We start from the raw sequence: 14647 nt of genomic DNA, 5'->3' as shown, positions 1-14647 counted from the left end.
GCTTATTTGCGACAGCAAAATTTTGCCTCTAAATAGGGGCTGAGGCATTAGGGAGACATTCCACATGTCTCCCAAAAGTACAACTTATGGCGCTAATTAAGTGTTCCCCAAAGGTCCTGCTTGTGGTTGTAAGAAAAAAAAAATTATTTGGTACTTAAATAGCGCTTTATACTAAAGGTCTCAAAGCGCTTCATAATTACTATTACCCTGTTCATCAGGTCGTGTGACCAGTTATTCTGCAGCAGCTCGAGAGCAGTGCAATCTGGTCTCTACCCTCACAGGTACCCATTTATACTCCTGGGTGGAAGGAGGCAATTGTAGTAAAGTGTCTTGCCCCAGAACACAAGCATCAGTGCAATCTGGTCTATACCCTCACAGGTACCCATCTATACTCCTGGGTGGAGAGAGGCAATTGTAGTAAAGTGTCTTGCCCAAGAACACAAGCATCAGTGCAATCTGGTCTCTACCCTCACAGGTACCCATTTATACTCCTGGGTGGAGAGAGGCAATTGTAGTAAAGTGTCTTGCCCAAGAACACAAGCATCAGTGCAATCTGGTCTCTACCCTCACAGGTACCTATCTATACTCCTGGGTGGAGAGAGGCAAATGCACCGGTAGTAAAGTGCCTTGCCCAAGAACACAAGCACCGTGGTCCCTTTCAGGTTCAAACCCACGCGCTATTATGTCTGTTGTTTGTTTTGTTATACAGTGTATTTTGAATAATGCGGTTTTTTTCCCCTTGGTTTGTTAGAATTTCCCAATGGGATCAGGACCCGACGGCCCAATGCCCATGGGATCACAGGACATTCCTCCAGTAATGAATGGTAAGTCTAAGGCCAAATTTTTTTTTTTTTTAATCATGCGCGTCAACCTTTTTTTTTCTTCAAATTAACACGGAAGCTACAACAGCGCCCTCTATTGCCGCGCTTCCTCAAATTTTTGTACCAAGGAGCACCAAGGAATGGGGAAATTGCAGCAAGGCAAATGATAAAGGGCACCAAGGCAAATTGTGGAGGACACCAATGTATAATGAGGACACAAAAAAGCAAAATAGTACCCACCTTGTCTGTACAATCCAAGCTTGAAAAAAAAAAAAGCCACCAAAAAACCAAAAACAAACCGCGTCGCCGCATCAATTCTGGAACTTCAGTCTGACCAGAGACTGACTATTTTTTTTTTCTGGCTTAATATAAGGAGAAGGAAATAACTGTTGCAATTCGACTGCAGAATAGGAAACGCAGGATCCTCGTGACCAATGCAACAGGAAACGATCCACTCTAATTGGAAGTAATTGTGGGAAACATTAGCTGGAAGTGTGCACCAAGCTACCAGAAACAATGTATTTTTGCATGAAGACTGTTCTTTCAGATTGGTCTCGGGTAACAACTGGAACAGAGTAATGTTCACTTTTCCCAAATCTTTTTAAGTTTGATCCACGGAGGCATTTTAACCAGTTCGTGTCAGAGGACGTGATTACACGCACTGGCTGTTTTTATATACAGGCACGGCTGATGGGTTAAGACGTCCAGATTGCCTCAACTCGCCTCTGGGTGACGTCTAAACACGCTAATCCGTTGTGCCTTTTGTACACACACACACACAAAGTATAGCACGTTTGTTTATGGTGTAAATTGAGGATTTTCTTTTGTTCCTGTTCCCTTTTCCTTTGTTTGTACTGTAACTTTTTCGCAACAGCTCTCATTGGATTTGTACACGTTTTCTTATCGAGGTCGTCCTCGATTTGGTTCCTGTCCGATGATGTTGCACGTGTGCATGTGTCCTCGATTACACCATAAACAAACGCTGTGGAGACGGACAATGTGTTGATCTTGAATTGGCCGTTGTGCACGGCCTATTGTTGTACAACTTACGCTCCAGTGCACACCCCGGAGTATTGAAACATATGAGGTTTCGGCAAGAAATATCTGTTGAAATGACTCTTGCAAATCAGTATTTGTGGCGTTTGACTGTATATCAGAAGTTGGCTGGAAAATTTTGCCTTATGCGAAAATTGAAATTTTCGGCAAAAATAATCCCGGCGCGAAGTGGTTAAGTAGAGTTGTAAAGTCCATTACAAGTCAGTCACAAGCTATTAAACCACAAGGCCTCAAGTTTCAAGTGATGCTGGTTTTCACTTAGGCACCTACCATCACATTTTGCAGGCATGCAACTTTTCCTCGGATCCGCTGATTTCCTTGTTTTTTTTTACTTCTTGTGAATGCCATTGCAAATTGAAAAATACTGTACAAAGTCTTGTGTAGTTTCCTCGTTTTTTCCCCTCTAAATTCCAGTTGCATGCCTGATTAAAGAATCCCTTCAAACTGGGATATTCCCTACATTTTCACTCCTGTCACTTGTGTGCGGAGTCTCTAGAAAGTAGTGAACAAAATCATTGTAAGGTTGCCAACTGTGAAAAAGGATGAGGTTTGTCAAAATTTTACCACTGGTCTCATTAATTGATCGATAGTCATCCATGTAAAGTTGGGTCTAACAGGTGTCTTGCAGCACTTGTTGCTTTCCCTCGACGTCCACCATAAGTAATTACTATATTTCTTTGATGGTTTCCAATGTTCAGGTGAAATGGACGGTTTGCCTAAGAGTTCGCCAGCAAGCAATCAGGGCCCCGGCGGGCCAGGAACGCCCAGAGAAGATAACGGGGATATGAGCGGCCAGTTGTTTCCAAACTTCCAAGATAATGTAAGTCTCTTTACCCTTTGGCATATCTCAAAAGAATTGAACCCAAAACCTTTCTATTCGAGTGTAATAAATCCAACCTCATAGGAAAAGATTCTTATTCGTGGTGGCTTTAGGCTTGGGTGATAGAGATAAAATTAAAATTAAATTTTTTAATTAACCCTCTTGAGGATGTCTCCCTAAAGTAACTAATTCTTGGACAAATCTGCAGAATATTTTCATCCTTTGACAAACTGTTTGAGAACTTGGATGGAAGCTGGAGAAATTTGGCATATGACATATCAACATTCATTTGCTGTCCAATTACCATAGGGGGAATCCGTTAAGGAGAATACACGAGAAAGTGTGGATTTGTAATTTAAGAATTCCTGAGGCTCTTATACATAATCAAGCATTGTGGCGTGTTTAGCATGTGTATCGCCACACCCGTACAACCAAGTCATTTTGTGTGTAGGCTCCTTCTGTCAACATGGATAGTTCATGCGAAGATTTTCTTTCTGAATCAAAGTAGTTTTTGCAGTGACAGCGGAGAATCTGACAGTGAAGATGCATTGGTAATTACGGAAGGAAAGTTTTCATGCAGACGGTCCTATTAATGCTTCGTCATGGAGAACAATTGTCCGACGTGTTCAAAGTGTGGATTCGTAATTCCGAATCCACACTTTACTAAAGATTCGTTGTTCCGAATCCACACTTTACTAAAGATTCGTTGTTCCGAATCCACACTTTGTGGCCAGTGTATCAGATTCGTAGTTCCGAATCCTCACTTTTAATCTGTACGCACAAGCCAAACTTCATTGATTACCTGTAAAAAACAACTGACCTTTAGTGCAGAATTTTCTACGATTAGAAGGGAAGATTCCATGCATGGGCGTCGCCAGGATTTTTTCTAGAGGGGGGCAAAACATTTTTTTGCCAAAAAGTGCTTGTATTTCTCAACACATTCTCGATTTATCAGTTTTAGAGGGGGGCAGGGACATTTTGCCCCCCACCCCAACTCATTAAATTTACACCACTTTGTCTTCGCGCCTCTTTTCTTTTTTTTTCTTTTTTTTTTTCTTCCTTTTTTTTTTTTTTTTTTTTTTTTTTTTTGCTTTTCCAGGGGGGGGGCAAGTGCCCCCCCTTGCCCCCCCCTCGCGACGCCCATGATTCCATGCATACTGAAAGCAGGGCCATGATATTTGGCCATGGAGATTTGAATTCAGTTGGAATCGGTCAACAGAATCCTTGCATCGTGCCGAAATAAAGATAATCATCTTCTGTTTCTTTCTCTCTCTCTGATGTTTTCAATCCCTAGGACCAGAACGAGTCAGCGGCGATACTTAAGATTAAAGAAACAATGCAGGAGGAGGCCAAGAGATTTGAGAAAGAGACCCCCGGCGAACACCCCGACTACTTTATGCATCAACCCTAGCAGCACGCCCACTGACACACCCCATGCATACACCCACCCGCAGCTAAGTCCCCCCACGGTCCTCCCCCCTTTCTTGGCAGGGCACCGGCGCTGAGCCGATGACTGCGATATCCTGGTGCTGCGACGAGTTTACCTAATGTCAGTCACATGATAAATTCTGATAGAGGGCGCCAAACACTTTGGCTTTAAACTGACTAAATTCAGAGACCATTGTGGGTTCTTACAAGGTACTATCAGGCTATGCAGATGAAATCATCATGATCAAAATAAGCTGGTGCCTACACGAATCATGCAGTAGCCAATTCCATTATGTACCATGATGTGGGTTACCAGACTGATTGGTATCCTGTTGTATAGTGGAGCCTTCCATAAGTATGGCACCACTGATCAGTCTAGTACCCTGACACTCTACTTAAACACACTACTAAACTCCTGATAGTTCTCAGGTTGTCATGCCAGCCCATTGGAGGAATTTGTCATGTGACTTAAAAAAAAAAAAAGCAGCAGCCATGTTGAGAACAATAAAAAGAATCAGCTAAGACAAAAGACGACGTATGACCCTCTCGACCTTTGAACTTTGACACCGACTTCCAAGCTGCGTACAACCACAAAAGTATTCATCGGAAAGGTGTTGAAACAAGTATGAAATACGTATTGAATGTCGGTAGATGAACACTTGAAAAAAATATTCAAAAATCCCACCTGAAAAGTTGTTTCAACAATAACCCACATCTATAAAATATTTTCTGTTAATACGCAAATCGTTCATGGGAATTGACACTAGATTTCTATGTGTATAATTATGCTATTAACATTTAATTCTTTTGGAGTTGCCAGACTGATATACCCACCATTGGTAATGCTGTTGCGTTTCAATAGTCTTACAAGACTTTATCCACCAGTATTCAAAAAAGCTTAAGACATAATAAATTTCTTTTCTCTACATGTATGTAACTTTAAGAAAACTAAATCAAGTTATTTTGATGCCATTTCCAATTTTTGCCTGTGGGGTCAAGTATAAAACCTTTGCAGACCTTGAAATGAAGTGGCCTGAACATTTTCTAAAAATACTTATTCAAATTATTCATCCAACACGTATTCACAATGTTACTTCTTCAAGAAGATGACGTTTATCAGCATAGCTGTCCACAAATACATATTCTTTTTTTTTAGTAATTTGTCTTTTAACAATACAGTAAACGGGGGACAATGCTCTGTAAGATTCGAGTGTCTCAAAACGTCTAAGAATTAGTTGGACAAGATGAATCCAGGGAAATCGGCAGTAATGTCAAGTTTCTTTTTCTGTTTTCAACCTTTTTGATTTACAATGTAAAGGTATTTTTTTCCATGTCACAAAGATATCACAAAGATTCCTACACTTTGCAGCTGTGTTTCAGCAAGACTAAACTAACAATACCAGACCAGAAGACTGCTTCAAAACCACCTGTACATACTCAATACTTTGTAAACACACCACCACACCGCCCCTGTACCCAAACGTGCATTCCTTCCACTAACATTATTTTCAGGCTTTTAAAAAATCTGAATCAATCACACTGAACCCTTGTTTAATCATCAACCCCCCCCCCAAAAAAAAAATAATCGGCCCTGGAGGCCTAGTTTATTCCAAGGACAACAAAAATTTTGATCAAGATGCTGGCGACATCTTGTTATTGTCTTGTTAAACTTGTAATGGTTTTCGATTGTAAGTCCCGCCCTTGAAATTTGTAAAAAAAACAAGTGGTATAGCTATTGCCCTCTTCAAAATTGCGTCTCTTCAAAATTATTACTGCGAATTTGTCAGAGAAACACATCTGCATTGCAAAAATGTGATATTACAAATTTAGATATCCCTTGTTTTTACTTCTTCTTTTTTCTAGAGGCGAGTTAAGACAAGAAGTCGCTCGGGTATCCCCATTTAATTCCGCAATTTGAACTTGTGTCCAAGAAATGCAATAAGTATTGTAAGATGCCATATTATTTCTTAGTTGGAAAAAACTTTTGAAAAATATCATGCCAAGGCAGGAACACACAGTGATGTTTAGAAAGTTGAGGTATGCAGGTTTGATGGAGACTTAAAATATGCGCAAAAAGATGTTGACTTCCCACCTTCAGATATTTAAATAGTATGAGCCATGAACAAATGGATGTACAATATCAGATTATAAGCATCAGGTACATCACATGCACTTCAGGTAGGAAATACAATCAGTAGGGAAGACTGTAATATTTAGGTCAATGGATTTTATTTTTTTGCGGCGGGGGGGGGGGGGGATCAATGTGGTGTTAAAACATGAGCTTGCATTATAAAGCCAAAAAACAAAATCCTCAGTTTTGAAGATTAGTATCAAGTTCACATGGACATGATTTCAGAGAAATGTGTTGATCTTTGTCAAATATTCATTTTCATCTAGGAAAAAAGAAAGAAATTTAGTCACTGTGTTGGCCAAGACATGCAAAGAATTTTAGACCTTTATTCATCATGGGGGATTTGTTGTCCCCGTGAGTCAAATGATCACCCACGGTCAGTATTTAGTATTCAGAGAGAAACTTGAGAGTTGTAAGAAATAAAGACTATTATAAAAGTGAAGAAGGATCACAACAGGACTTTGCAGCAGACAACATGGACGGAGTTCCATCGCGGGGAACAAGTACAAATTCTTCGGCATTCCCGTAAACAATTTTATACCCCTTTGTAGACAGACAGGACGGGGGAATGCGTATGTGTACAAACTTTGTACTAAGTGTTATTTGTAGAGTATACGACAAGAGAAATTAAAAAAAAGAAGTGACGAAAGTTCCTTTATTTAATGATTATTATAACGATATCACAGTTTGGTGACATGTTCATGTATATGTTAGAAAAAAAGATGTGTTGAGTGAGAAATTGTCCCCGTTTCTTTTTTCTGTTGTAGGATTTTTCTAGATTTGTTTGTGGATTTTTTGTTTATGTTTTTTTTTTTTTGTGAGCAAAAAAGTGAGAGATAATTCGGGAGGGGGCGGGGAAAGGAGAGGAATGTGAGAAGGGGCGGTTTCGGGTAATCTATTCATGAATTTAAAAAAAAAAAGTAAATAAGAGAAATAAAAAATGATTATAATTATTATTATTATTGGAGGTAGGTAGTTTGGATCTGTCCTGAAAATCTGTGGGGTACGTTTTTATCTTTTAGCAGATTTTTCCTTGTTTTGTTCCCTCTTCTCGTAAGTTGCTTCTCTTTTTTAACATTACCATAGTTTGTAGGTCTGTCGCACTTTAGCGCTGCTTTGTATGTAAACTGCTTATTGTATGTATTGTATGAACAATGAACTCATTTCTGCGTTCAGTTGAAGGAGTTTCGGTTACACTCTTTGCTGGGCCCGGGAAGTCCCTTTTTTTTTTCGTGTGTAGGAAATGTTTCAGTAGTAAACTTGAAGGCAATCAATGTTGCATGGCTGTTTTTATGGGGTAAAATATTTAAGCAGTCATGCGTCATTTGGTATGTCCGTTGTGATTGTTTGCGTTAGCAGATATTTTGAAATATTTATTATTTATTTATCAATTGACATGTCCTGCACGGCTAAATTGACAAATCAGTTTTAAATTGTGCGCAATAGAAAAATTAAGCATTTAACGGTCAATGTCTAACAATTGGGGGGAAAACCCACAAAAACAGAACGGTTGAGTTTCATCCATTGGAAATGACAACAGCAAAAAGTCATGGGGTGGCATGGGTGGCTTGTGCGTAAAGCGCTCGCCTCTCACTAAGGTGACCACGGTTCGAATCCTGGCTGTGGATGTATGTGAGTAGAGTAGTGCGTTGGTTCTCTCCTGTGCCACGAGGGTTTTTCTCCAGGCCCTCCGGTTTTCCTCCCTCCGGAAAAATCAAACACTTTCGATCTCAGGCTGTGCTCCCTGGACATATATGGGTCGATGTGGCCGGCAGCCATAGGCGCCTTCACGTGCAAGCGGCCCGACCACATTGTAGCCGCGTCCTTCGCATTTTAGCATACCGGCTGCGAGTAAGGATGATTAGCCTCCCAAATTATTATTATTATTATAAATTATTTGAAAACACGCAATGCAATTTTACACCCAACCGTTTTGTGATTTTCATTTATCGCTGGGTTAAGCGCAGTAACTGTAATCTTTGATTCCCACCCTACTTTTGTTATTTTTTTCTCTCCAATACTGGCCACGCAGCCGCACCTGCTAATTCTACACTGATTAGATTCTACTACTATCTTCTGGCTATTTTGTATTATTTATAGTCGCTTACTGGTCAGAGAAAAGTAGCATTTCCTTACAAGCTCCCCTCCACCGTCGTTTGTCTTTGTAATATTTTGTGCAAAAAAAAAAAAAAATGAAAAGTAAAACTGCCAGAGTTTATTTGTTGTGATCGATGTTTGCCACGCTCCTGTAGAAAAAAATTAAGAAAGAAGCCACCATGTTTTTTTTTGTTTTGTGTTTTGTTCAAAATGATACACTGTACATACATTTTAAATATTCAAAATAAATTCTCTCATTTTTTGGGGGAGCAACGGTGTAGCGCACGTGTAATCTTTGTTACACCGGAGCTTTATAAATTCGTTAATTTTGGGGAGAGAGAATTTTAATTGTACATTGTAGCGTATCAGAGGGTTATTTCCCATCATCCCTTGTGCTTTTATAATTGACCTATGACCCATGGCGGCCATTGTTTCTAGATGTTGATGTAATTTAGCTGGTCCACGGAGTGAATGTACGAAAAATTTGCATTATTTATTTAGGAGGTTTAAACTTCGTTTTCGACTCATCATTTTGAGAAGATTCTCCCCCAGGGCTACACAATTTTTAACGTACATTTAAGTATCATTTAAATCATGTACAGTGAACTATTTGCTCTTTTGTACAAATTGTATTTTTCAAGTTGGTCCTCATTATACATTCAAAATGGCCGCCATGTGAATAGGTCCATATATATTTATTTGTCTTTGTAGTTAAAAATTAAAAAAAAAGAGGGCGTAATTTTAGAACTCGAAACCATGTTTTTTCCACTCCCTTGGAGGAGTCCGTGGTTTAGAGCAAGTGATGAATTTAAATAAACCTACATGTTTTATCTTTATCGGCAATGTTATTAAGTTATTCTGATCCCATAAATCTTGTTCGTGAGAATGGAATAAAAGAATTGACTTTGTGTTCATGCAACCAAGAGAAAAAAAATTATATAATCACTTTTCTTTTTGAGTGTTTGATTTATTCGTGAGACTGGTCCGGTAGCGCCCCTTCAAAAGTCAGATGTGTTTCTATGGAACCTGAGTCTTGGTTCAAGACATTAGTGATCCAATAATAGACTGCAATGAATTGCCAAACTTTGTTATCATCCAGATAAAAAATATCTTTTCAAAGTTGAGTATCGTCTGAATTATTATTAATTATCTAAGAAGCCGTACGTGAGAATTTGGAAGGGCTAAGTATTCAGAAAACATATAATTTTTAAAGTTGATCAAAGTAAATTGACTGGAGCAAGATTTGAACCTGCAACCTCGGTATTGCCGTTCCGGCGCACTACCAACTGAGCTATCCAGCCCTATGTTGGCGGTTCCCCATTTTGCCAATGCCTTTGTTCAGACAACAAATGTCAGTACAATAAATTGAAAAATGTCAATTATGTCAAATTTAAAATTAAGTTTGACATGAAAAGGTCAAGTTCCATATTACCTGTTATAACCAATGTAATTAACTCCAAGAACTCAATGACGGATTGAAAGACAACTTGGAATTTCTTGCAATACACGACGCTCAAAGCAGCTGTTTAATAGCGAACGGAGTGCGAATGAATAAACATGCGGCAAAAAATGTTGCATTTTTACGCCACTTTTTTTCATCATATACTATCTCAATGAAGGTCAGTCATTACAAAGATGTGGAAAAGACATGAATCTCGGACAGAGAAACATTCCAATTTTTTTAGAAATACTTTAAAATGCATGCAACTCTCCATAGACTTTGTACACAACCAAAGAAGTGGCGTCTGGATACTACATTCTTTCCAAACTTGCACATCTGTAAGTATAGTGCCAACACTTTTAGTTTGTTGAAGTCATTCTTCTCAGTCTTATGATGTGATCATCTACTATAATGAATATATAATTTGACTACATTCCTGGATATATATAATAAGCTAAGCTGGTACTACGGGTCAAAAAATGCATGCAACTCTCCATAGACTGTTGTTTACCAATGGAATTAAACCAACATTTCAGATCATGTTCTCGAACCACACGTCTCGCCTGCTTTAAATGAGACCAATTTTACATTTTCACCCTATTTTACGACTTGACCTCATATGACTTTTGACCTTGGTATTTGACCTTTCACATCATCGTATGAAGGTTGCCATGTTGCATCTATGACCCAAGTTTGGTTTCAATTGGACTTCAACTTTTCAAATGAGACCAATTTTACATTTTCAGGCTATCAACTTGACATCAGATGACCTTGGTGTGTGACCTTTGACGGCATTATCATATGAAGGTTGCCATGTGGCATCTGTGACTCAAGATTGGTTGCAATTAGCTTTCAACAGGCTATTTTATAACTTCATCTCAGATGGCCTTTGACCTTGGTATTTGACCTTTGACTTCATAACCATATGAAGGTTGCCATGTTGCATGTACACAATGTATGACTCAAGTTTGGTTGCAATTGGACTTCAACTTTTCAAATGAGACCAATTTTACATTTTCAGGCTATCAACTTGACCTCAGATGACCTTGGTGTGTGACCTTTGACGGCATTATCATATGAAGGTTGCCATGTGGCATCTGTGACTCAAGATTGGTTGCAATTAGCTTTCAACAGGCTATTTTATAACTTCATCTCAGATGGCCTTTGACCTTGGTATTTGACCTTTGACTTCATAACCATATGAAGGTTGTCATGTTGCATGTACACAATGTATGACTCAAGTTTGGTTGCAATTGGACTTCAACTTTTCAAATGAGACCAATTCACATTTTCAGGCTATCAACTTGACCTCAGATGACCTTGGTGTGTGACCTTTGACAGCATTATCATATGAAGGTTGCCATGTGGCATCTGTGACTCAAGATTGGTTGCAATTAGCTTTCAACAGGCTATTTTACAACTTCATCTCAGATGGCCTTTGACCTTGGTATTTGACCTTTGACTTCATAACCATATGAAGGTTGCCATGTTCCATCCTTGACCCGAGTTTGGTTCCAATTGGACTTCAACTTTTGAAATGAGACAAATTTTTCAAAACTTTAACCAAAATACCACATACATACATACATATATACGGACAGACATAGTGATTGCATGGTCTCTTTCCTGAACTTTGTTCAGGCGAGTCAAAAAAAAGGCATGACAAATTTTACGGAGAGACTTTCATCAGCTTTGTGCAAGAGGGCGAGATTTAAACCCCATACGAAAACAATTCTCGTTTTTCAGAACGTCTGCCACTTTCGACTTGGTGTCCTTCAATGTCGATTCAGTGCTGGGGACATGGGCAGAAGACGCATGCTGCAGCCCAAAGCTTCTGAAGGAATGCAGGATCACCCCTGATGTCATTGCACACCTCCTCGATCGTTTGGCGCAACACACGATAGAGGAGGTGTGCAATGACATCAGGGGTGATCCTGCATTCCATCAAAAGCTTTCAACCGCATGCACGCGCCTTCCGCCACCGTCTCCAGACTCCAGCACTGTATCGACATCCCAAAATTTCATTCTGACATTCGACAAAGCTGATGAAACTCGCTCCATACAATTTGTCGTGCATTGTTTATATGATCTGAAAATTTGGTTCAATTCCATTGGCAAACATTAGAGTTATTTAGGATCAAAAGTAGGACATGTTTTTTTTTTTACACATAGTATTTAAACATCCCAAAAACCATTAAACTCTTCACGCAATAAACCAGTCGCTGCCATTCCGTACAAAAATAGTTCTTCCCACATATAAGCTTATTCACCCCATTTACAAACAAAATCCAATTAAAAATAGTTCTGTTGATATAGCTGAAAGCTCGCTGTAATTTACGTACAAGTACCTCATATACATAATGACTGCAATATATACAAAAAGCTAGTACCATTAAAGCGTACAAAAATATACATTAAAGCGTACAAAAATATTTACCATTAAAGAAAAGCATATCACAAATTTATATATCCTCAGATACCCACGTTGTGAACACTAAAACCTGGTCAACAGGTTTGGCCAATTAATGATTCTGAGTAGAAATTGTGAAAATATAACTTGACAAAAATGCAGAGTACAATTGGCTATTTTTCCCATCTATGATTCAAAAAGAAAAAAAAAATGCTGAAATGCAATGATACTACGTGCTCAGTATTATTATCAAATTGATTCATATCAATTTTGTCAAATACAAATCGTGCATTTGATGATGAAAAAAATACGAATGTTTGCACCATTCCAAAAGCAGCAATACCGACAGGCTGTGTCTGCTTCGAGGAGGTACCAACATTATATGGCAAATATGTACAAAAAAAACTTTTTTTTTAATTTAAATTTTTTTTTTTTTCATAGAGGATACATTTTCTAGTCATGGCACCGTAAGTACATTTTGTGTATGTTCTGGATCAGTAGAAAGTAATCTCACACCAAATGTAGCAATTAAGCCAAAATTGTGGACACTGAATCACCAAACAGACTAAAAATTAGTCTATGGAATATCCCCTTGCACAGCAAGGGTCTACGATATGCGATCAGATTCAGCGATTAATGATGCAAAACAAGACTGCGTCTTGACCTCCAGATTCTGGCCATTCAGCAGGCACCTTCTATCGAATCTTCTGTAACCTGTTGCTGTATTACAAAATCATGGCATCCAAATTGACCAATCAAAAGCTAAGTCCACAATTCTGACCGAAATGACATCACAGTTTCTAAAATCGACTCCGACTGGCTGGTGCGAGGTGTCGCATAAAATTTGCATGTTAGGATATATATAAGACATTTGACCGTGGTTCAGCACATGTGAATGCCTGATCATCAGACTAACTAACTAAAACTTGGCGTAGTCTCAAATAGTGACCGCTGTTATTTATGTAGGGGCAATGGCTGTTCTACTAATCAGGAATGCCTTGCCTATTTTATATTTTCAATTTCAGATTCAGACGAACTTCATACCGAGTGTTAACAACAATAACCTCAAAACAGAATGTTTATTGCTGTACAAGTGAAAAAAAAATTCATGTGTGTGTCACATGATGAATAAAAATATTGAATTGAATTGAATTGAAAAACCCTGTCTACTCCTATTATAATTACAAGAATATATGTCAGGCATTAATTCAGGCGATTCACAATGCAGTGCGCCACCAAGAGTTTTGCCACGGAGAGTTCATTTTTCCCAGTAAATTGTGGGAGATGGTCGACAAATTCGCAGCGCAGGATATTTGAAATTGTTAAATTTTCCGGTTAGTAGTTTCGTAAGCATATGATTGGAGTATCTGTTTGCCCTTTTCTTTTCTTTGTATCAATACGGTGTTTTTTGTAAGGCGTCAGAACGCTTTGCCCCAATCAATAACAAATTAGCTCAAGTTGTCCACTGACACTCATTCAAATGGGCTATGTTTTGTCGACCGTAAACTTGAAAAATAGACTCTCCATGGCAAACTCCTGGTGGCGCACTGCATTGTGAATCGCCCGAATTGCCACAATAAAAGTCAACAAAACTGTGTACTGTCAATACCCTTAACTGAAAACATATTGTGAAACCGCCCACAATGATCCAGAATACTATGTAAATCATCTTATCATAGAAATATCCTACTTATTAAAATCATTCAAGCCAAATTCCAAGTATACTATGACATGTACATGTATTATAATGTAACCAACCCTAGTGTACCAAGTTTGCTTTAATTATTACAACAAACATTGGCACGGATGCTCCGTATAACAAAAGTTACAGAACACTATAAAAGAACTGTTTAAAGCCCTAAATATACAAATCATTCCAATATAGCAATGCTTGGCATTCCAATGTTGCATCAAAGCTTAAAAATATATATTTTCCATCTCAAAATATGTATCACCTTTATCTAAATATTAATTCAAAAATTCCAAAAGGAATTCCAATATATGACACTGAGTAAATATTATTTCTTTTATAAAACTAAGTACATTTTATCAATTTTCATTGCAAGCGGCAATGTATAAGCACCAAAGGCCATAATTCCAAAAAAGCGTTTGTCAAGATGGGAGACTTCTTTCTGCACCTTTGTCTTTTTGAAAAATAAGCGATCTGCAGGTTGCAACTAGCGTCGCCTTTTTCCGTGGTCGATCCCTATATGTTTTGTGTGCGTATCTTCTGTTAAAAAAGCCCTCGAATGACCCCTACATGACCTTTGACCTCAGTAATCCGATGAAGAATTCATCAAAATCCATGAAAGCATGTTGAAGTTATACACTTATTTTCAACAACTTAACCTAAATTTTAACCTAAACTTTAACATACGGACATACAGAATTAAGGACTGGCAAGTGTCCCCCAAAACTTTGTTTAGGCGACACAAAAATGGAG

General features: G+C 38.5%; 1 protein-coding gene across 1 annotated transcript in view; it reads left to right on the top strand.

Annotated features, from left to right (window-relative positions):
- LOC119736624 (single-stranded DNA-binding protein 3-like) overlaps positions 1-7176 on the top strand; it is a 32959-nt gene extending 25783 nt beyond the window's left edge. Inside the window, exons 9-11 of the mRNA XM_038210637.1 lie at positions 752-824; positions 2576-2697; positions 3992-7176. Coding sequence (XP_038066565.1) covers positions 752-824; positions 2576-2697; positions 3992-4108 — 312 coding nt within the window. The 3' untranslated portion in view covers positions 4109-7176. The remainder of the gene's footprint in view (positions 1-751; positions 825-2575; positions 2698-3991) is intronic.
- Positions 7177-14647: the final 7471 nt, after the last annotated feature.

Source organism: Patiria miniata, unplaced genomic scaffold, assembly GCF_015706575.1.
Source record: "Patiria miniata isolate m_02_andy unplaced genomic scaffold, ASM1570657v1 HiC_scaffold_3, whole genome shotgun sequence".
Lineage (NCBI taxonomy): Eukaryota > Metazoa > Echinodermata > Asteroidea > Valvatida > Asterinidae > Patiria > Patiria miniata.
Note: the sequence above shows the minus strand (reverse complement) of the source record. Positions and strands in the feature narration are given on the sequence as shown.